The sequence below is a fragment of the Tachypleus tridentatus genome, chromosome 10 (genome assembly GCF_004210375.1).
Source record: "Tachypleus tridentatus isolate NWPU-2018 chromosome 10, ASM421037v1, whole genome shotgun sequence".
NCBI classification, from domain to species: Eukaryota; Metazoa; Arthropoda; class Merostomata; order Xiphosura; family Limulidae; genus Tachypleus; species Tachypleus tridentatus.
Window position 1 is genome coordinate 141,399,216 of NC_134834.1, and position 24,992 is coordinate 141,424,207.

Here is a 24,992-nt window from a genome sequence, read left to right on the forward strand (position 1 = left end):
ATTCTGAAAAAAAAAAGTTACAAATATTCATTGCATACCTAGGCAGCTGGTTGTAAGTCTGAGCTAAAGCCCAACATGAACGTAATGCAGGTGATGGAGACTCTTTAAGCAGTTCAATACTTAATCTCCGTAACCACTCCATCCAATCATCTTTTGATACACGCCTCGTTGGAGTCCAAGCCTAGAGTGTAAATATAGTCATGGATTTTATGTTGCAAGCAACAACTGTGTAGGTTCAATAGAAATATAATTCCATATTAACTTTCTCAATGCAGGATTGGTCAATTTGACTGATCATGGAATCTCTTTGTACTCATTTAAAATCTTTATAGATTTAATACTTGTAACTTTCAATATAGTGTGTATATTCACACACTTTAAATCTTGTGTTATTTTCTCTATACTAGTTCTATAACATGATTAGTGAATTTTACTGAGCACATACAAAACAAAAACTAAACTAACCTCTGTTTATTTCTACACTGACTTCAAATTTAACATAAACCTGTGTTAATTTATCATAACTTGCTTTAAATTCATAACAGTATATATATATATATATATATCTATTTGTAATCAATTTTGTTTCATTGCCCTCTGTTCAATATCTAACTACTATATGCACCATTATAAATTGTAAAGCACTTGAGAAATTTAAAACTCATGACATGCTTTAAAATTACACTACCCATGAGCCACTACAAGTTGCTTGCACGCATGACTCATGACATATTTTTATTATATTATTGTTTATTTTACCTAACTTCAACTAAAAAAGAGATCTCTATTTTTACATTCCAGTTACTTTTATAATAATAAATTAAGAATAAACACGAAATATACGAAATAACATATAATGAAACATTGTAGAACAGATAGTAATTGCCTGTTGTGAAGACAAGTGTAGAAGATGATATTTTGAAAGTCTCCTGCCTTTCGTCTTCAGCTGTGTTGTGTGTCTGTTGTAGGTGTTGATCTCTTGTAGTGTCCTGGCAGGTTGTGGAGAGCATGTTATGATTGGTTGGATTATCACCGTTTCTGATTGGAGAAGAGATTTCCTATAGATTCAACCAATGGCAGCTTCTAATCCAGAATCTCTGTTTAGTGAAGGTTTAGCGGTGTTAATATAAAATGATTCTTTGATTTTTCTTATTTTCCAGGATTTGTCTGTGTTAATGATTCTAGTTTTCTCCTAGTTTATTCTGTATCCAGTTGATGTGGCCTGCCCTGCAGTGGTAAGTTTTCATGACTGTGGGGCCAAATAACGAAGATGTCATTGACATAATGTCTGTAGAAACTTGGTTTTATAGGTGTGGATGAAAGGACTCTTTCTTCAAAGTCTTCCATGAAAGTGTCTCCTAGGATTGTAGAGAGTGGTTACCCCATGGCTGTTTGTTCATAGAATTCCTCATTGTATTAGAATTAGGTTGATCGTAGGCAAATGGTTGGTAGTTCCATTATGTTATCCATTTTCACATCTGTTCTGTGTGGTAGAGAGTTGTCATTCAGCAGTTGTTGTCTGGTGATGTGTGGGATTTCTGAGGTTGGAACATTGGTAAATAGATCTGACGTCAAAACTGACCATAATATCCTGGAATTTAATGTGTAGCTTTCTGAGTTGTCCTATGAAATCTGTCAAAGTTCTGAATGTGATATTCAGTGTTTCCACATAATGGAGATGAGATAGGTACTAGGAAAGTAGCCAGTTGATGGCAAGGTGAGTTTTGAGCACTGACGATAGGCCTTAGAGGTATATTATGGTTGTGTACTTTAGGTAGTCCCGTAGAAATGAGGGGGGAAATTTTCCTTGAATCTTAAGTCTTTGACTAGTTTTTTTGTTGATTAAGCCTTCTTTCTTTAGTTTGTTCAGCATTCTATTGATGAGTCTCTGTCTTTTCTGAAGGATCAAGTAACTGTTTGATCTCCGTGTCATAATCGTTGACATCTAGGATGACTATATTGTTTCCTTGTCTGCTGGTTGAATCTCGATTTTCTTATCTCATTTTAGACAGTGCAGTGAGCCGCATTTGTGTTTAGTGATGTTCAGTTTTGGTTTCTTGGCCTTCCTGAGGATGATACAAGTTTGATGTTGAAATTGTACATCCATAGAGTTTGGGAAGCTTTGTGCAACAGATTCTAAGGTTGCAGCTGTGTCAACAGATGGAACTGTGCTAGGTTGGATGGCAAAGTTTAGACCTAGGTTAAGAATCTTTTTTTCTGTAGCACTTAGTACTCTCAAACTGTAATTGTGAACTAGGTTTATAGGCGTAGGATTATCTGTCTTGATCAGTCTGTTGAATTTTTGGACTTATTTCTTTATGCTTTCTAGAGTGGCTTTATAGTATTTGATGTTGAGGTTTAGGATATCTAGTGTTCTAATGTTTGTAGAGAAAAGTTGTTGAAGCTCAGTATATTGTATTCCAGTTGTTTGGTTAGATGGTGCTTCTTCCATCTCTGTTCTTGTATATGCAGTCTTAGGAGGTGTCTGCTGGTATTGTTAAGGACCTTTTTTATCTTAGTAGTTCTGGTGAAAGTAGTTTCTTTGAGTCTCAGAAAGTTTGGGATGGCATTGGAATCCCCGTAGCATAGTAGGAAAATCAGGTGATTAAAGCTTTGTAAGGTTTTTACTGTAGTCATTGATCTTGATAGAGGCTGGTTCATAACAGCTCTTTAGGTGTTTTTTGATAGATTGATTAGGCAGAGTATTCATGAAGAAACTTTGTAGAACAAACAGCAACTGCCTGTTATGGAAACATAAGTGTAAAGGATGACGTTTTGAAAGTCTTTAGCCTTTTTGTCTTCAGGTCAGTGTGTGTGTGGGTGTTGGTCTTTTATAGTGTCCTGGTGGAATGTAGAAAGCATGTTATGATTGGTTGGATTATCACTGTTTCTGACTGGAGGAGAGATTTCTTGTAGATTCAACCAATGGCAGCCACAGGTTACTCACCTCTAATCCAGAATCTCTGTTTAGTGAAAGTTTAATAGTATTAATATAAAATGATTATTTTATTTTATTTTTTGTCTTCCAGAATAAAGTACTTACCCAGTCTTCTTTTTCATGTTGTTGACTGTTAGTGAAATTTAAGCCTATTTTTTTTATACAAATTGTAGTAATGTGCAATAATTTTTATTTAATTAAATAATGCACTAACCTTGACTAATCACATGCAAAAAGTATATAATTCCCTCTAACAATCACAATTTCTCTGGATTTCCAATTAAGCAAAAAGAGCCACAGCAAATTTATCCAAGCTAGCCACTGTGGTTCCCATGGGAACTGAGGTATTAGTAAAATTGAAACTGATCTAATCAGAACACAACGTAATATAACATATCATTTGATAAATAAAAACCTTGACTTCTTATTGGTTACAGGCAATATAAAATTAAACATAAGAGAGAACTATTAACAAATCCTGAAAGAGAGCACATGACAGGATGGGTCTGATTTTCCATTTGATAGCTCTGTAACCAAACAAAATTGAAGGTTATAAAAATTATGGCACATCTGAGCAATGACAATTTTACAGCAAGTAATTTATGTTGAATTTGAGATTTTAAGGGGGGTGGTGAATAAAATAGAAGAATATACCTAAAGAAAATGCAATGTTTAGCACACTAGGAGAATTTCAGAATGTTTTTTTTTTTAATATTGCCTTAAAGAACTAAGAATGTAAAAGAAACTATAAAAATATGGATTATTAACTCAGAGTTTATGGTATAATAATTGGTTTATACCTCAATAACTCGAGATATTTTATAATTTGGCAGTTTGATGAAGTTTTTTTAATGTCAGTAGCATCCTTGCACTACAAGCGAACCTTTATATTTATTTTAGGTTTTTATTGATTAAAATGGATTCTTTAATCCTTTGGTGAAAAACAAACTATGGTATTCATACAAGATCTCCACATACATTGTCTGCTCATGGTACCATAAGTTCCTGCCTAACAACAGCCATATCCTTGATAGACTTTGACCTCAAAATCCACCACACGTTTTTCTTTACAAACAAAGTTTCCTGTGATATAAAGGTTTTGACCAACATGTCTCAAGCAAGTCCCCCTACAATTCTATCTGTATGATGCAGGGAGACATTTGCCCTAAATAGTTCTCAGAAAAAGAAAGTATTAAAAATTGAGGTACAATTATATAAGATGATGGTGACTGTGGAACAGTCTTCCATTTCTGGTCCTTTTTCCTACAATGCTTTTTTAAACATTTATTCTGATTTTCATAGTTTAAATTATCCATAATAAGGTGAATGAAATTCAATACCCATCCACCATCAAGTTCTACAAGGGGTTACACCATCAAACAACAACAATGCAACAATAGCAGGGTTTTGTGGGCACTATACCCATACACCAGCATGAGATATAATATGCCCAAAAAATTCGATGAGAACATCCACTACTGGCACTCAGTTGATTCAAGCCTCACAGAATCAGCTGAATGACACTGAAGAGGCCACCTGTCTACATGAATTCAAGCCCAAAGTGTTGTGTTGCAGTCCCCCTAACACAACACAACTCAACTGTCAGGATTCTCTCTTTCCTTTCATAAGCTGCTGTGCATGGCAAACATGTGAATGGACATTTGGATCCCAGAAGAGATAAACTGTACAAGATAGAACCTTCCCTGGGAGGTACCCTCACCATATGCAGGAATCCACACTGAGGGGCCAGAACAAAAAAGCAGTAAACTCCACTGACTAGATCGCAATGTTCTGTTATGCACACTACAATTGGTTGTTGCAGAAAAAAGGGAAACATTTACATACAGGACAGAGAAGAACAGGTAAGTAAATATCCTACTGTTTAGTTAGAGCAAATGTTTTGTTATCTTTCAAAATCTATAGATCATACTGAAGGGATTTACACATTTTAATTAAAGTTATGAATAAACAATCTTTATACTCCAGAAAAATATAAATGAATATATTTTTATTTAAACTGATGTTTCACCCTTGCATTTTCTTCAGGGTTAATGTAGATAACTGTTTGATATTAGAATCTGATATTCTATAATTAACTACAAGTGCTGTTCAAAAAATATGCAGACTGTTTCAATTGTGCGGCTCCAGTTGGTTCCAGGGGAATCCGCTTGGTGTCGCTAGGTTTGCACAGATCAGCTGATTACGACACCATTTCTAGATTGCAGATATCTTCATTTGTGTATTAGCTACGCGGTTTGAAGTGAAGTGCGATTTTTTCGTTTGGCAGATTTCAGAATGAATGACCTGAAGGAGCAACGACTTGCTGTGAAATTTTGTGTTAAACTTGGAAAATCTGTGACTGAAACTTTTGCTATGTTTAACACAGCTTACGGTGATGTTGCTATGAAGCGTACGGCATGTTTCAAGTGGCATGAACGTTTTAAGGATGGTCGACAGTTCATTGAAGATGATGAGCATCCTGGACGTCCTTCCACGTCAACTGACGACCCACACGTCGACAAAATCAACACCCTGGTGTGGGCAAATCGACGTCTGACTGTCAGGGAGCTTGCTGAAGAGTGTGGGATATCAGTTGGATCTTGTTATGAGATTTTGACCGAAAATTTGAAGATGCACCTCGTTGCTGCAAAATTTGTGCCTCAGAACTCGTGAGTTTTTGGCCAAACACTCGATCACTGTTCTTCCCCACCCCCCCTACTCACCTGACCTTGCTCCTTGCGATTTTTTCTTGTTCCCAAAACTCAAAAGACCCTTGAAAGGAAGAAGATTTGAGATGATTCCCGAGATTAAGGCAAATGCGACGAAGGAGCTGGAGGACATTACAAAAGAAGCATACCAGGACTGTTTCAACAAGTGGAAACACCGTTGGGATAAGTGTGTGCATTGGGGAGGAGAGTACTTTGAAGGGGTCCCACACCTGTAACTTCTAAATAAAGTACATTTTGTTTTATGACGTCAGTCTGCGTATTTTTTTAACAGACCTCGTATTCTAATAAATTTCAATCAAATTTCAAGCTTCTATAAATTCTTTTAACTGGAAAAAAAGGACGCATTTGCAATGAAAATATTAGCAAAGTTACTTAATTCAGAGAACAAATAAGTGAAATCAAAGAAAAACATGTTCTTCTATATCAACCATACTTCTGTGATACATCCAACACCAACAAAGTATTCTGTCCAATATTAAAGGTACAAGGTTTCTTGTAAAGCTGTATCCTATAAACATTTTCAGTTCTAGTTGGTTGTAAAAGGAATAGCTCCACAGAAATCTATCTTTAGGGAAAAACTGCCAATCCATTCACTGACACAGTAGCAAGGCACCATTCTCATGTCTATATAAATTACTAAAAATGTTTCAAGTTTGTTTTAATAAAGATCATTTCACTGAACAACAAATGTCTGGTCTTATTTCTCACATGCTTAAAAAATAGGTTGGTTTTTAAAGTCATCTCACTTGGTAAATTTCCTGTTTTAACCTCCTGTTACTAAGCAGACCTATCTAATGCTACTGCACAAGACAGTTTACCTGAGAATTCTGAAATGTAACTTGTTAATGTGTTCTCTTTCTGAGATATTAAAATTCATTCAGCTACTGTACATGAATTATATATACCATATATACATAAAACTCTACTGTATTAAAATAAATGAAACCTCAAAATGATAATCTATATCAAACATTCTTCTTTATTACTGAGTTCAAACTGATTTACTCAGTACTTACTGCTATTCTAACTCATTTTGTGCAGTCTGAAAATTCTACAAGCTAGCTTACTCCTTTTTCTTTAATGCAAATGTTAGTTCAGTAATTTTGAAGAATGGTCTAAATTTGGAACATTTCTTACCTTCTGAAGATTGGCAAGGATAACACGTGTTTTCTTTATAGTAGCAGTATCTGTGGACGATCCTGTAAGGTCGCTGTCTTGAGATCTTGGTCGTGAATGACGTTTGTTTAAAATTCGTGGGTCTTCTTCCTCCTCTGCAACCGTGGTTCCCTACACAACCAGAATATGTGGTATATAGTCTAGTTCTGCACATATGGTTGGTAATTTTTGATAATTCTAACTACAATTTTTGAATTGCGAAAAGTTCATACACCTATTTACACAACTGATATATGTACATGCACACTTATATCTGACTTCAAATACGAGATTATACCTAAATCATAAGAAATAGGATTATCACAAACACAAGTATTTTAAATGCTTTTCTTGACTATTTAACTTGTAACAAAAATTGTGTATATAAATTTTTTAAATGTTTGTTAAAAATCAAGATGAATAAAAAAACCACAGAAGCAACATCACTTTGAAAATATGAAATACCTTTTCAAGACTTAACAAAAGCATGCTTTAAAATTCTTTCCATTCAAATTACAAAGAAAGAAAAACAATAAGGAAATTATAGAATTTCTCACAATTAGACATAAGGCTTCTAGATAATTTTTAAACACTTTCTTTGAAATCACTTCACTGTTTTTCAGGTGTTTTTGTCCAAATGCTACTAAATTTCTTGAGCAGATAGTAAAACATAAGAGATAAGTATTTCACTATAAAGAAAAGATTATGGAAGATTCCCAACTAATATCAATTTTTGTATTGATTAAATACAAGATCAACTAATAAAGTATCTTATCCTCTTCAATAACTGTTTCTAAATGGGTAGAAACCTATTGTAAGTACATTGGAACCCCTCTAAAGCAGCCACCTTCAGGACTGAGACAAACTGGCCTGATTAGAGGGGTTCCACTGTACATAACTAGGTATTATGTAAACAAAAAAGGGACTGTGATTGAATGACCACTTTCAAGAGGTGACCGAATCTGAGGGGTGGCTGCTTAGAGGGGTTCCACTGTAGTTCAAAGTAGCCTTAGATATCAATGTTGGTTTTGCAAGAACAAACCAAAGCAAACAAAGCAATTTCTAATTGAGTTTACTAGTACTAGAATTTCATCTTTATCTCATGTTCCAACATCTTCCCCTTTCAAATATTTCTAAGTCGTGTTGAAGTTTAACTAAAAGATGATAAAACAGTTTTTTAAATCACAAATAGTTTACTGGAAAAAAACAAATTACACATTTATATTTATGAGTGAATATTAACACAGATACAAGTGAGAAAGTTATATTTTACCACATCCACCTGTCCCATCCTCTCTTTTACACATTTCCAACAATTATCACCGACGTTTGATAACATTTATAAACAAGAGAAAGGCAAAGCTTTAATTTAATGAATGACATATAATGTTGCCTTTCTCAGCAGAGCCTTTTAATTATTTTACCTACAGCTTTAAAGTTACTATTGCTGAGTTCAGATTGAACAGCTGAAAGAATTATTTTAAGGTTCTTATGCCTTAGCTAAAAATGCTTATTAAATTATACTAGTTACAAGTCATTCTTTGCTTTGTGTGTGTTATTATATTTTCTCCTTAAGTACATACTTGAAATAAAACTTATTTAACATACTAGTAACATCATTACAAAAAACAGGTTTAAGTTTCTTTGGCAGGCTGACTGTAAGAAAACAAGAGACCAAATGTATTATATTTTTCTTTTATGTATATATTTTTCTTTTTATAAAGGTACCTAAAATGTGTAATTAGAAACTTATTAGGTCAGGAAAGGTTATGTTAGACAATATAATGAAAAAATTAATTTCTTCATTGGGTATGCTCATTAATAGCATGTGTGTTCTATCATTCAACAGCATAGTAACTTGAAACATGCATTTCTCAAATGAGTTACAGCTTGTATCATGAGATTACTTAGAAATGGTTCAAAAAGTAATAAAACAATAAAATTATGTAGATGATGTAGACTGTTATGAGGATTAAGCTATTTAAGATAAACTACATTAGTTTTCTGTTACAATCTGCACTCATTCTAGAAAGAAAAAAGATGGGTAACTTAGATTTTTTTTGTGGTGACATGATCCATCAAATCTATGAAGTCAGTAAAGATTATGGTAGAGAAAAATAAGAAAATAATGTTTTACTGAAAAAAATTATATTTAAGTAAAAATTTTTAGTTTAAAAAATATTTATTTTGTGTGTGCAAAAGACTTGTACTGTTTACTGAGAGCTTGCCAACATTAAAGTTAGTGTGTATACTTCCATGGTTAGTCAAAATCACTGAATCCATATGGAATTAAAAAAAATTAAAACAATGACAATGAAATCTAAGAGCTACAAATTAATTCACATTCTTCATTTAAATTTTTACACAGAAGCAGATTGTATTTTCACAATTAAAATAAACAAACCTTGACGATACGACAAACTAGAACATCATAGCGTTGATGACTTATACGATGTTTAGTCAAAACCTTATGAACCATTGGAATGAAAATTTGATATTTCTTTCCCAATTGGATAACCACAGCACAAAGTGTATTCATAGCATCCTTTAAAAAGACAAGGGATTAAGGTTAAAGTACCTACTTAAAGTAAAATATGTTCACAATAACCCTGAGATTGGATACAAATATGTTAACTGAAAAAATCTTTAACATTATAACTCATTATTTGAATTATTAATTTTTAAGGCATAAAAGACCTCACCTGTAATGCTTGTACATAAATATTTAAATTTTTTTAAAGCATACAATATTACAATAAATACAAATATTAATGTTTGAGCAAACTGCTAAAAAATGGAAAATTTTGAATACACAAATTACAATTGTGTGACAATATTGTTTAAGAAAATATTTTCATTTGATTTTCAAGTGACACTAAGCTAACATGATGAAAACAAAATAAGGGAAAAACATTCACTTCACGCAGATCAGGTGTTGAATCCAACGTCCTAACTAAGGGGTGAATTATTCTTGAAGCAAATTCTGTGAAGTCCAGTGTTGTTGAGAGATGATCAACAGTTTTAAGGGCTGTCCTATAATAATAAATCATAACCTAGTTATATCTTGAAAATATGTCTTCATTATAAAAATTAGAGTAAACAGCTAAATGTTAACCTGTTTATTTTGCTTAGTATTAGAGAAATACATTCACTACATAAACTACTGTGCCATAAAAGTAGTTTGAAAAACAGCAATATGCTGAACAATGTTACAGTTGTGTTAACAAATTAAATATGTAGCAGCTTATCAATAAACTAAATCTAAAGACAAATATTAGACACTAAGTTAAATAACAATATTCAAAAAATAACATTGAATATCATAAAGAAACCAATGTAAAGGAATGTAAAGAAACTATTGCTAACATAAAGAAAATTATAAAAGTATGTTAAGAATATAAATGTAAAGGTACATATCATGACACTATTGTTAAACATATAAAACTATAAAGAAACAAAGAAACTAATGCTAAAAACATTTATAGATACTAACACAGCAATATATCAAGAAACTAATGTAAAGCCACAAAAGAAAATATAAATCCACATAATCAGAAATTAACATAGGGTAATATAAAGGAATTAATTTGAAAAAACATGTCAAGAATCTAAATGTAAAGCACCACACATTAAGAAAGTAATGTACAAAAACATTTCAAGAGAGCAATACAAAGAAAATATATAAAAACTAAAATTAACTGTATTGAGAAACTAATTTCAATCAATACCTAAAGAAACTGATGCCATAAAAAACTTGCTACAAAACTAATAAACAACACATTAAATAAGTAAAAAATGGAAAGAAACTAATCTAAAAATTAAAACAAAAATTAGTCACATGTCAAAAACTACATTTTAAATGCAACATCCAGAAATTAAACATATGAAGAAACTAGAAAAAATAATGTGTCTAAGAATTAAACTTAGAATAACATATGAAGAAACTAAAGCAAATCAATATGTCTAGGGAATAAATATACCAGGAAATTATATTAGACGTCCAGAAACTAAATGTCAAGTACCACATCAAACATTAATATCAATACATATATGGTAAAGTAAACAGAATGTAAAATTTAATGAAAGTAATGTGAAGCAACAGATAAATAACTGATGTAAAACTGTATGACAAACAATATATCAATAACGTTTTCTATCTAAAATAAAATATCTACTGATTACAAAAATTAAAATATTAATAAAGATTCAAATTTGGAATTCTCAGCAGGAGTAGGATTTTCTGTGTACATAGGCTTCACACCCAGGTTACAGAATCATTGAATTTAGTGTGATCATAACTAATGTTTAGCTACTGAACACACAAATTACAAGCACCTGATGTGCATGGAACTGAATGTAACAGTAAGACATGTTCTTTAATTAAGCTACTGTATACCTTTTAGAGAAATAATTAATACTATACTATAGTTAATGCTTATGTGGAGCTTCCTTTCCATACAACTGTTATTAACAAATTCAAGGAATGTGGCCTTTTCACCAGACCTATGTCTACCAATTCATCTGTGAAGCCAGACATCGGCATTTTTAATTATGATCTCCAACTGTTAATTCTTTCTAGAGAAAGTTCTTACTTTCATCACAGTGATCTATTGTAAGGTGAAAGGAAGTGTTTCTGCTGTAAGTTCTAAGTACTTTTATCACTTGGCTCCTGTTATTTTGAATCAGTTGAAGCTACATGTTGAAATCATACTACTTTCACATCACTTAAAAGGTCTCTAAGCATGTTTTTCAATATTGTTTTTTTATTATTTATTCACAATATTACAACCATATAGGATAAGTGACCAAATACAAAAATATTTTAAACAGTAGTTAATCAAAGTACAAAAATAACTTTCTGTAACAAGATTGACTAACTTTTTGACTATTCTGATACTTTTTGTATATACACTGGATATACAGTATATTTTAAGGTTTAGCAAACTTTACACAAGTTCAATAACACGTACTAATATAGATGTAAAATTAAGGTACCTTCTGTGCATTAAAATTAGATTTATAACTGTTTTACATGTGTGTATATGTTATTACTGAAGTTAAAGATACATATGAAATTATACTACACATTTTAATATAGTAAAATGCCTAAGAAGCATAAGAAATAATTCTCCACAGATTTCATTTTTATTGACTTGTTTCTTTAGTTAACAGGCAATTTAAAAATATTTATTTGAATTCTTCTGATATTACTATTAAACTTCAAATAAAATGTGTTTAGATTTACAATTTTTATTTCTTAAAATAAATTATACAAAAGCACACAGTTGTTTTAAATTGCAGATACAAAGTAACTATCAAAGATTAAAAATCATAAAAAAGTATAGTAGTCTTGTTTGTGAGACTCAATCATAAAAATGTTTCCATTGCTATGATATAAAAGACTATATAGTGTAAATCATACTATAATGGAACTCTTATTATATGATACTGGAAAAACTTTTTTTTTATTACACAATGTGCAACCCCCAACTTTCCAAAATTTGTATCCTTTGTATATGTACATATGAAATAGGGTTATAATTTTCCCAATTTGCCTCTATTTCCTGTCATGGAGAACTATTTTTTCTCCATTTTCAGGGTGCAGATATGACATCACACATTGATCTAATGCATTGAAACCATTCTGCAGGTTGTGGATGGGTCTCCATCAAAATTGGTATGGAAGATTATTATGTTCATGAGGAAATACACACAAATTTTGCATTTTGCAGTTTTTTTTTTTTATGAGTATTTTTGCAGGTTTTTTTCTTTTTTTAACCACTACTTCATCCCTGTTGATGGATCTTCACCAAATTTGACATGAAGGTTTGCTGGGTCCATGAGGAGATACATTTAAATATAAGGTTTCATATTTTGGGTTTTGTTGTTTTTATGGGCATTTTGTTGGTTTTTTAAATTATATATAAAAAGGAAACAATTTTTTATTTCCTAAAATAATCTCTCATTAATTATTAATTTAAATAACTTCAGTCCAGGGTACAGGTTTCCTAGCCAGTATTATTATTTTATGAGTGAATATTTTATGATTGTTTAGTTTTGTTTGTAATGAGAGTTAGAAGCAATTAAGGAAAATGTTATAAGTTATATAACTGAAGTAAGAACCATCCTTTGTTTATAACTTGTTGATGTCTAGATTATATAATATCTTATAAAATTTACTGATGTTGATGATATACTGCAAGCAGATCATTTAGTACTAAACACTGATAGTATAAGATGGATGGAAAATGATACACACACAAAGACAGAGCAGATGAAACAAGTCATAAAAAGAGACATTTGGACAGAGAAGGGAGGCCTAACAATTAATATATATTAAAGCGAGACTAATGGTGATAAAACAGATAAGAATAATTTATTTTGACAAAGAGAGTTCTAAAGAAATTGAATCTGTTTGAGTGGACTTTGATGAAAGATGCACAATTATTTGGAAGTAGGTCAACATATGAAAAATAAACAGACAATTTAAGAAATATGGGATACAACCATGGTAATTTGATGAAGCATAAATGAACTATCCTCAGATAGTTCAATGATAGTTAGAGAAAGAGTTTAGCTTAACAGCTAAAATTCTAAAGCAATTCAATAGACCAAAGTGGATTCTTAAAAAGAAATATAGTGCCATGATAATCTTATGATCACCTATGAAGAATTTCTTGAACATACATTCAACTCGTTCCAAATATATATATTATTTTGAAAACATGTGAAGAGAGTGCTGTTTGTTTTTCTCAAGTTCAATGCCAACAAGTTGGAGACTCCTATTGTAAAAGAATCCTAACCCTAACAACAGTAACCATATTATTCAACTTACTTACTAAATTCTACTACTATATATAATAATGTAAAAATAAAACTTTATTCTGACATCCATTAAAGCTGAAATTTTCATGACATTTAATACTTGAACAAATGCCAATAGTGATATGGAAAATGTTAAATAAGATCTACTCAAAATATAAACTAAAATGTAATCCTGTTTGTATTACGTATGATTTATAAAAAAAGTTTATTAAAGACTATTTTATTACTCTATTTTATATGCAATAAATATAGTGATTTGTTTCTCTGTGTTTTACATTATCAGTAACTGCTATCTCTGTTTTATCTATAGACTAGATTTACCTGCAGTTCATGATTTAACCGTTACATTTGTTTTTTACATAACATGTCATAAATACATAGAATATAACAAGTACTTAAATGAATAATAAAAATATTTTCATAAAGTCTGTTCAAATAGTCAAGAGAGACCACAAAAAAGAAACTAGTAGAAGAGATGAATATATATGGTAAAAGCGTATACTTACTTGCGAACATTCATTGGAGCATCAGTGGAATCAAACAATTTGACTATAGGTGGTAAAATAAGATGTAGGTAGTCATCTAAGTTTGACCCAAAGCTTTGCAAAGCTATTAGAAGCTGAAACAAGAAAGTTGTATTTATTTGTTTAAGACAGACAAATTACATTTTACTACAAACATTTATTTTAATATATAACCATAGAAACCTAATATTCTCAACACTATGATAAACCAATGAAAAATGTTTTTGGATAAAAAGTGTCATCCAAGTAGGGAAAACACCACAGAAGAAAAAGTTTGATTGATTGTTTACAATTAGCACAAAGATACACAATGGGCTATCTATACTCTGCCAAGCAAGGGTATCGAAACCCGGTTTCTAACAGCGAGTCCACATACATATCACTGTGCCACTGGTGGGACAGAAGAAAGAGAAAGAAATGTAAATACACCACATATAAAATGACAAATATCTGTCTTCATTGCATTTACCTATGGAAAACAATTAACATTTTTAAAATGTACAGAGTAAAAAAGTGATGAATGCTTCTTATAAAACAATGAAGATCAAAAATAAAATTAACCACAATTTCTAAATGTCTTACACTGATATAAAAAGATACTGTTTAAAAACAAAGCACATATAAAAGCATTTTTCCTACAAAATTTATCAATAAGAGAAACACCAAAGCTAAAATTAACCATTATTTCCTTATAGACAAGTGTGGTTAAACTAAACGAGTTTTAACTGAATCAGAGTTGCTGCACTCCAACAATATTGCATAGAATTTTAAATCCTGAATAAGTTATCTTATTATATTTTGATCAAAAAGTGCTAGAAATAAATTATTAATATGTTAATAACTGAATAACTTATCTCAACAGCTAGTCATGGAAAAATTTTATGCTACTTTTGATGTCATTGTGATTCACATCCTTTGGAATAAATTCCTTTAAGATAACCAAATCAAGAGTACCACCTAAGACACAAATGGTATTTAACTAAATATTTCTTAATATAAAGTTTATTTGTTAGTTCATAATCTTTGTTACAACTAATGTATTCTTAACAGTGATAAACACACACAATGAAATAAACGTTTGCTTCATTTTAGACAAAATTAAAAAGAAATGCAAATTAGCCAGCCTTTTGCTCATTTAAAATTTCCACAAATTTTACTGCTTTACACAGAACAGGCTAGATCCTTGGGTTTTACACTTCAGCAATCTTTGAAAATCACAGTAAAGGGTGATTTGTTGTAAGAAAGTATGAAGTGGTTATAAACATAGTACTTTTGTTAAAACCTAATGTTCCAAATACCATGTTAAACCAATTAAATCAAGTTAGAGAATAAAACATGCCACCACAAATGGGTATGAAAAACATCAAAGTAGAAAGAAAGAGAAATATAAAGAACCCTATATAAAATTAAAATCTTCCCTGACACAACTTTCTTTTGTTAGACCACTCAAAAGAAGTCAAATTTCATATTTCTGTGGTACATAATGTTGCCTGCTGGTCAGTAGTTTCATTGACATTACATTTCTTATTCTTAGTGCTTATGGTATGTGTGTGCATAAGATAAGCTAATAAAGAGCTACATACATTATTTGTGTAATCTGATTACCTGAAAGCAGCCCTCCAGCAAGTTTTAATAAATACATAAACAAATTAAGCATTATTTAGTTACCTACGTGTAACCTACAGCTGTTAATGTGGAATTTTAAGAAGTCAAAATATCTTTACTGGATCAACAGTCAGATAACTTGTAATTTAAAACTAAGAACTTCCATTTAGAGACTTCCATTTGATTTATTTCCTTGCAAAAGCAACAGTTCAGATATTGTCATAAAAAAAGATCAATGGATCTTATGAGCAAAAAAATAATAATACTTGTAATGATATCATTCTCTTATGTTAATATTATAATCTGAAACATTTTCAAACAGCTTGACCAAACAAAATGTAATCCCACATGATATAAATTCTCCAGTACAAAACTGTTTATATGTACCACTGTGGTATGGTTATTTTAAGGATAAAGTAATTTTCTAAAACTGTATTTGGTAGGTTTGTTTCATAACAAAAGGACTGGCAAGATAAGTTACAAAGTGATAGTGAATTTAGTTAAAATGAGCTGAGTTTGAACAAAAAAATAAACAGTGAAATGTATAACACTTAATGAAATTTATCTTTATTATATCAAAAGCACAGTGTACTTCCTTCTGGATACTTATTAGTCATCTTTCACAGGTAGTGTTGGATTCACCAATAGCAGCACTGCCCACATGATTAGAAATTCTTATTTAAATACAGCGAAAATCAAAACTGTTCAATATCATCTGCCTTACCACTGGCTGCCAACATTCTTGCACAAAGGGCAGCATTGCATCTATTCTCACATGGGAAGAACAAGTATATTTCCACAGAATGAAAATGGAAGCTAGAACAAAATCAACTTAACTTTCTTGACTGTGTTATTAAAAACTTGCACAGACATTAACATAATAAGACAAAAAATATATGGTATGTTTACATAAAATACCATAGGTTTTAATGAAACATGTGAAATGAAAAATTAAAAAACAAAACTAGTTACTAACAACAAACCACTATGGATAACAAAGATTTAGTTTATAAAGTTTTCATTTTAATTAACTGCAGACAGGTGCTTGTTCCTGATGAAAGAGAAACTTCACTAAAATAAGTACACAAAATAACTCATAACAACTGGCTCACAGAAAAAACAACAAAAAGGTATAATTATTGGACCATACAAAAAAGTTAAAAAATAAAAAATATTACTATTGCAGCACAGATGAAAGAACAAAACTAAACAAATGAAAATAAATTACTACTGGACCATAGAGAAAGACAAGTAAAACTTTTTCTTGAAATGATGCAAGTAAGAACAGCAAAATGAAAACAAAGACAACTATTTAACATATAATACTAAATAAATAAAAATTGTAACACTACCAAACTACATATCCCTAATCCTTAACCAGTATGTTCTTAAAATTTGGGCTCAACTATCCCAAATATCTAAAGTACATGCAATAACCAGATATGCTGTTTAATACATTTGTGTTGGTGACAAGATTTACCCTGACACTCACTAGGAGAAAATCAAGCATAACGTAATAAGCCATCTAACAGCTTAGAATATATTTTTTCATTATTACTTTTGACATCTCTTTATAAACCTATAATAAGGTTATTTGTTCAGAAATTGACTTAACATTTTATAGGTTTTATTATGAAATAGTTCTATTAAATTTTGATAAATCACACTGTTGTAAACTGACATGTTTGGGTTTTATATCGAAAAGGTTTACACAGAAAATAATGAAACTTGTCACAATTATAATACCAAGAAACTGTGAATTTAATATATTACTATTATAAAATGAGAGGAAGGTTATGACTAGGTAAACAAAGTCCATAGATTTACAAAAAACAACAACATTTATTTAAAAAAATAACATTAACAAAACCAAAGTATATTAGTTTTTATTACCTTTTAAATGAAATCTGAAAAATGTCTTTTCTCCTACATTTACAAGGTACATGAAACAAGTTGTTACAAATGACTGAACATGTTAATTAAAAATAATAAGTCCGGGAAAACCAAATGTTTATACATTAATAAAGTTTCTAACTAAATGTACATATTTAAACTAAAGACGTTTGCTGTAAAGATTCATGTAAATCAAACAGTAATATAATTTCATCGAAACATTTACATAACAATATATGTTATTTTTTGTTATTTGAAAGTATAAAATACTCTTAAGAGTATACATTTTGTTATGAAGTTAAATAATATGTTTTTCCATGTTTCATTTGAAAGATGAGTTACATATTTGGAATTTTTTATTAATGACAAAGCTACTAAAAATACCTGGCACTGTCCCTAATTTTGAACCATTAATTGGCTAGCCAATTAAAAGCACCTTACCACTCATCATCTATGCTACAGAATTGAACTGACTCTTGTTATTATACTGCTTTCACAACTTAAAATATGGGTAATATTTTGTGGTAATTCATGGATTTCAGTCTCACTTGCTAGTTCCAAGATTTAGAGTTTGTTGACAGGGCAAGGCTGCACCATAAATAAATTATGAAGAAAGCTAAAACATGCTCAATGAATACTAAATCTAAATGAACATCTAAAATTAAATTTTTAGATAACAGTTTATCTGTTTGTTAAGCACAAAGCTAAACAAGAAGTTGTCTGTGCTATGTTCTCTTCAAATATTACAGACTAAATTCTAGCATTATCAGTACTAAGACTTAGTGCTGAGCCACCAAGTAGAGGTTAGATAGTTGTATCAAACTAGAAAGTATATACAGTTGTACACAGTGTATTAAAGTAAATCTTCTTAACTGATCATATGTTTTACCATTACTTCTAATTTTCATTATATGAATTTGTATTTCAAAAAACAACACTTATATTCTGGAAATTGTGGTTTAGTGAGTTTGTTTTCAAACTGTGAGTCAATGGATGCTCCAAAGAATTTCAAAAGGATTGAAAAAAATTAGCAAATCTTTTGAACCTTTTTTTTTAGCAGTTTTAAATATTAACATTCAAATGGAGTCACTTCATCTTCTTAACCTCTTGCAGTCTTGTTATGATACCGGAGAAACATTTAATTTTTCTTATTCCTAGTTCACTTAAAAAATTATGGACATATTTGTGCAAAAGTTAAGCTGATTGGTTACAGAAGAAAGCACTTAGTCAACATCTTCCCCTGTCAACCATTGAGTTACTGTTGTCTGGCTAAATAATAGGATTTTAGTGTCACTTATAATGCACCCATGGCTCTAAATTATAAAACACAGATCATCATTCCTCAGATTCACAGTTTGGGCATGCTAACCCTCAGGTTACACACAGCTGTTATTTTGTTTTTAGTATTTAGTGATTTAGAGATATTGAATAATTTAAAAATAAATTGCATCTTTAGAACTGTATTATCATACCAGCATTTCTTTTAGAATGTTAGTATTCTCTGTTGATTAGTAGTTACCTGACATATGGGGGGTCTTGATTGTTCACTCTCAGAAACTGAAGTCCCAGACTGAAAAAGTTTGAGAACCTGATTTACATCATGCACAAATAAAAGATTTTAGCTTCAAAACATTACAGTTTTCACACTGAAGTATATCAGTCCCTTATTATATATCTTACAATAATATGGTAATAGAATAACTTGCAAAAGGATAAATATAAAATTGTTTCAATTCAATACAGTTCATACCATTATTCTTACACTGACACATACCACTTAATTCTTAAACTTAAGCCATAATTACAATAAAATTATAATATATATCATTGCTGATGTTTTTAGTCACCAATAAATTTGCTGATCATTAAGAGATTAATTAAAGTTTTAGAAAACTTAATTTCTAAATAAAGTTGTAACAAATTTATAATTACTATATCTAAAGGCTATTCTTGAATTCTATTACAAAAAATATTTACTCTGTTTCTTGAAATCTGTTTGAAACAGCCATCTATCTTGTTTAACAAGCATCTTAAATGCAGTAACAGGTAAGTAAATTTAGAAATTAGGATGACCATAATAGCCATAATTCCAAAGTATTACATAAGAAAACATGACCTTAGAATGACGTGTTTAAACTACTTATTGTTTGGCTTATATATTAATACATGAGAACTTGGTTTTAAGATGTTTAAGAATGAAAATAAAAAGTATATAAATTTTAATATTTATAACTTTGTTGTTCTTGAATACAAAAAATCACAAAAGGACTGAATTAAAAATATAAAATAATCCTTAAAGTACTTAAGACAAAATTATATGAAAGATGTAATGACAGAAACATTTGTAAATTTTGAAAAACCTTCCTTCTAAATCTGTGGACTTTCTTCACATGATACAATATATTTTTTTTTATTATTACTTAGGAATGTTATAATTTTTACAAACACAGCCCTTTTAGTCACAATATAAAAATTAGTAATTTTGACAACTACTGATTAAGTGATAAGATCATAGGAAATCACTAATTCAACAAAACTGTGTAACTTGTGGTTCCATCTTCTCAACTAGTTTCACTTATTTACCAAAGTTTTTATTTTTTATACACTAGAGCTCACTAGTATTTGTGTCTTTAAGAATATGGGTTTGTGTATCATGCTATTTCTATCCTTTTTATAATTTTTTTCTTACTTAAGTATCACAAACCCTTGAATACTTAAACATAATTCATAAATGCAGAAAACAACAGTAAATATCTACATTTCTTCTCCCGTTAATGTATTTGTGATGATCTCTGATCATCATGGCAATCAAATCATTCAAGGATTTTCACTATAATGTTATCTAATTATGCCAAGGAGTACCTTCAAGAAAAATACTTTTACTTCCATGATCCATGATTAGAGGATAGTACACACCAACTATGGTTGATTTTTAAGTTTGTCTTTTTTTTAGTAACAAATTTAAAGTTCAATTTCTTATCTCTATTCACTTCTGCAGTATCCAATATCAATTATATATAAATCACCTCAATAAATTACATCAATAATTGATTAATCAGTACACTTTGCACTTCCACTATTACTTAAAATATTAAACATAATGGATATCAACAGTGAAACTTCATTTTATTGTACATATGAAGGATGCAAATACACGTATTCATTCATTTCTATATTTGGAGGAATAACACTGTGGAAACCTATCAGAGTGACATTCTTATTTGAATCTTTTTGTCTACATGTGCCAGCATAAAGAGAGAAGTATTTGTGAGAGGTCTAGTATTTATCATCCAACAGGCTATACCATGAATTATATCCATGACTAATAATACTCCAAATACAAAGTTATTAGATTGTATCTACAACCAGGATCAAAGAGGCAGTTTTTGTTGTTGCTGTTTTTGTTTTTCTAAGTACACAACACATACAAAAGTACTGCTCCACTGGATATGAAAGAGAATGTGTAAGGTGTTTGTCAGACCATTTGTGGGAAAGATAACACACTGATATATCAACACCTTTTTTTTTATACAAACTTGTTAATTATCAGTATTGCTACATATAATAGTGGACCACAAGAAGAACATAGGTATGAACATAGTACCATCAGTAAGTAAATGAGCAATGTTTCATTTTGTCAGATATTTATATAAAGCTACACAAAAGGGTTATTTGCACATAAGAATTTATTTTCAATTGCAGTATCAAATAAATTACTATTACATATACTTAGAATTAATTGTGCATGACTTAAAAGATACAAACATGTAAACTACTATAAAATGTACCTGAGACAAAGAATAATGACAGCTGCATGTAAATGACAACTACTGCTTAATAGTTCTATTGTCCACCTCACAACTTAATTAGTAAAATTTTCTGTTGATTTGTGACACATCAATAGATGTACCTTTAATAAATAAAAAAAGCCACATTGATTAACAAAGGCAAAAATGGGCAGTAGTCTCCTAATTCAGACTGACACCTGAAGAGAAAGTCTTGGAGGACTAATTTACAAACACACTCAGGTAGAGATGATGGCATTTCAAAAGCTTTCCTGGCCTGAAGACAAAAGCTACTTTTGTATATTAGCCCTCCATGACTTTCTTTTTTGGTATCACTTCTGAGCTAGGCAGTTACTTCCCATTTCACCTTTGTTTGTTAATTGTAAACACTTTGCCTAAATCTATAAAAGGCTAACATTGATAGTAATGGGATAAAATTTTGTAGTACATTTGTTTAATTTATGGGAAAACCTTCAAATGTATCAAGTCAAATTACTACACTGAAACAAGTAGAAATAGGCAAACGTGATTTGTGTTGTAGTACAATACTTCACTTGCTACAAATATCAGAAAGTTAATAGAAAATTAGAAAAAAAATAATGATTCAGAAATATGAAAGAATATGGTTATGAAAAACAAAAGGGATGCATGATAAAATCTAACAAACTGTAACACTAATTTTTTGTAGCTTCTATTCTCTCAATTTAATACAAACATTACATGCAAGAATGTTTTTAAAATGAAAACAATTTTTAAAAATATATCTTCAAGTTTTAACCCCAACTTTCTCAAGCACCGCTTATATTTTTGTGATGATAATTACTTCTTTATTATACACTGGTGAACAGAAAAACATAAATGAAAATGTTTTAAATCTTCAGATGAATATAAACTTAATGTTTTCAGGGTTTCAAACATGAATTTGAGTGAAACATTGACATCCTGAGTTCTATAGATATCATCACAAAAACAGTTTATGAATGCTATAATTATAATTTGGTACATTTATATCAGCAAAAATTCTTCTGGAGTGCAGCAACAGTAAACTCTAATACCCATACTACATACAGAAACAAACCACTGTGCAAGTTTTATAAAGTTGAAAGCTGGAAAAACTTTAATTTTTTTAACCCCTCTTAAATGTAGCTTAGTTTGTAATTTTGTGTGCATTTTACTGATGTTTTCTTAATGCAAAGGTACATTAAGGGTGATCTGTATTCTGTCCATCATGGAGATGGAAACTCCAAATTTTAGCACTATAATTCATCTAACTTACTACTAAACTACTGGGAGACTTTTTTTAAAGCATCTATTTACTGTTGAAAGCTAAACTCCATAAATTGCTCATTCTAGGTTTTGAAACCCAATTTCTAGTTTACAAACCTATTCTATTTTACTAAAACATAACTTTTGATATTCAATTATGAAGTTCTATAGGTCATGCAAATGAAATATTAAAACTCTAAGATCAAAAACAGCATATTCATTTTTAACACAAAAATCAACTTTCACTCAGATTGATTCACTGAATGTTTTACAAATTTACACAAAAACCTTGAGCAAAGATACTAAAAGCTTATCTAATTTCATGAGGATACACTCAGTAAATTTGGGTTTATTATCAATATTGCTATGTTCACTTTCACAGAAATGGGGTTGGTGAGAAACACCAAAGCCATTCACATATGATTAAATACTAGCTTTGATATTTTTAACTTACTTTTTCTGTAACAATCCTGTGGTTTGAAACATCATGCATGAGTACTCTCAGGAAATGTGGGATAAGCTGTGGGAGATATATCTTGAATTCTGCTCCTAGAGCTAGCACAATTTTCTCCACCAATAAAATAATTGTATTCTGCATTGTGCTGTTTGTTGTCCAAAACTCCTGTATCATGAATTGAAGCAAAGCCAGATATATTTTTTTAAATACATAAAATGGTACTCAACAATATATTGGAAAAATAAATATCCACAAATTTCATGGTTTTGTTTCATTATAAAATACACATCTAGCAAAATAAATGTTTTATTTTCTGAAATCTCTTACTTAGTTGAGTTCAGTGATTTAGATATCATAGCATCTAAAATAATGACTCTCCAAAATAAATGCATTTTATAGCCAAAACATTCAGCAAGACTTACACAGATATTTATATCTTATGAAACTAATAAAATATTCTGTGCTAAACACTCATTGCCTTAAGAAAAATCTGAAATCTAAACATCAGAAAAAAATGTAATTATGTGCTTTAAATATTATTTGAGATATGCCATGAATAACTGCTTTATGTCTGAATGTGTATTTAGCTTTCAAAATAATAGTTACATAAAAGAGTTATGTAAAGACTTCTTTAATGCATGGTTATATGATTTTTTTCTTGACCTAAACACTAACTGAATAACAAATTGCTGAGAAGCCATCAAAGTAACAGTTTCAATTCTGAATTATCTGCCATTAATTTTCAAAAGAATTGTTACATATATTGAAATTTTGCCAAACAAAGGATACTACAGTACAGTTAATTAAACAACTTTTATCTAAGTGTTACTTTCTATAATTGTTTTTGTTTTTTGAATTTTGTGCAAAGTTATTCAAGGGTTATTTGCACTAGCTGTCCCTAATTTAGCAGTGTAAAACTTGAGGAAAGGCAGCTAGTCATCACCACCCACCGTCAACTCTTGGGCTACTCTTTTACCAACGAATAGTGGAATTGACTGTCACATTATAATGCCCTCATGGCTGAAAGGGTGAGCATGTTTGGCACGACTGGAATTAGGACCTGCAACCCTCAGATTATGAATTGAACACCTTAACCCAAATGGTCATATCAGGCCATGTTACTTTCTATAGTAGTACATATTTTTATCAATAAACAGTTATTACTACACAGCAATACTCAAAAGGGAGTTCAAGGTATCAACACATAAGTTTAACAAATGTACTGCAAAAGAAAAGTATATTTAGCCAATATGTTTTGTTATTATTATAAAGTTTATTAAGAATAACAAATTGAATCATCATTTTTAAAAGGTCCTCATCTAGCCTTAAATATGTGAAAACACATATAAGGCATAGAAAACACTTGATTTTTTGAAACCTGAAATTACCAACAATAGTTTTCTTAGCCTAAAATTTAAGAAATTGCTTTTTAAACCAGTTAAATTCCTTGTTATTCTAAACACATTCCAATAACTTTAACAAGCATCATTCTTAGCTGACTATTTTAACTTTTGTGCCATTCCTGATGTCCACAGTTAACAGGCATCACCTCTACAAGGTCTTCTGAAGAGTGTATAAGCACTTCCTTTACAATGGGGGAACCATCATTTTTGTATTCTAGATGGATTACAGAAAGAATGCGAGATATTCTTTGCACACAGCATCCCCATGACAGAGATTCTTGCACTGGAAACTGTCCTCAAACAGAGTATGATTAAACATGGTGATATGGAGTGTAGCAATACAAAATAGTTCTAATATAATGCCCTCAACTTCCGTGTGTGCCTATGTATGTAACTTAAAACCTAAAACTGA

The 24,992-nt window shown here is 30.4% G+C and overlaps 1 protein-coding gene across 3 annotated transcripts in view; it reads right to left on the bottom strand.

The window, feature by feature from the left end:
• mTor (serine/threonine-protein kinase Tor) overlaps positions 1-24,992 on the bottom strand; it is a 218,302-nt gene that overhangs the window by 100,845 nt on the left and 92,465 nt on the right. For 2 of the 3 annotated variants that reach the window (XM_076464079.1, XM_076464080.1), the window contains exons 23-29: positions 23,175-23,342; positions 19,189-19,239; positions 14,154-14,266; positions 9,741-9,855; positions 9,227-9,367; positions 6,805-6,954; positions 39-181 (exon numbers count right to left, since the gene is read on the bottom strand). In XM_076464079.1, the coding sequence (XP_076320194.1) occupies positions 39-181; positions 6,805-6,954; positions 9,227-9,367; positions 9,741-9,855; positions 14,154-14,266; positions 19,189-19,239; positions 23,175-23,342 (881 nt within the window). The remainder of the gene's footprint in view (positions 1-38; positions 182-6,804; positions 6,955-9,226; positions 9,368-9,740; positions 9,856-14,153; positions 14,267-19,188; positions 19,240-23,174; positions 23,343-24,992) is intronic. The other variant, XM_076464082.1, reaches the window with a different exon arrangement.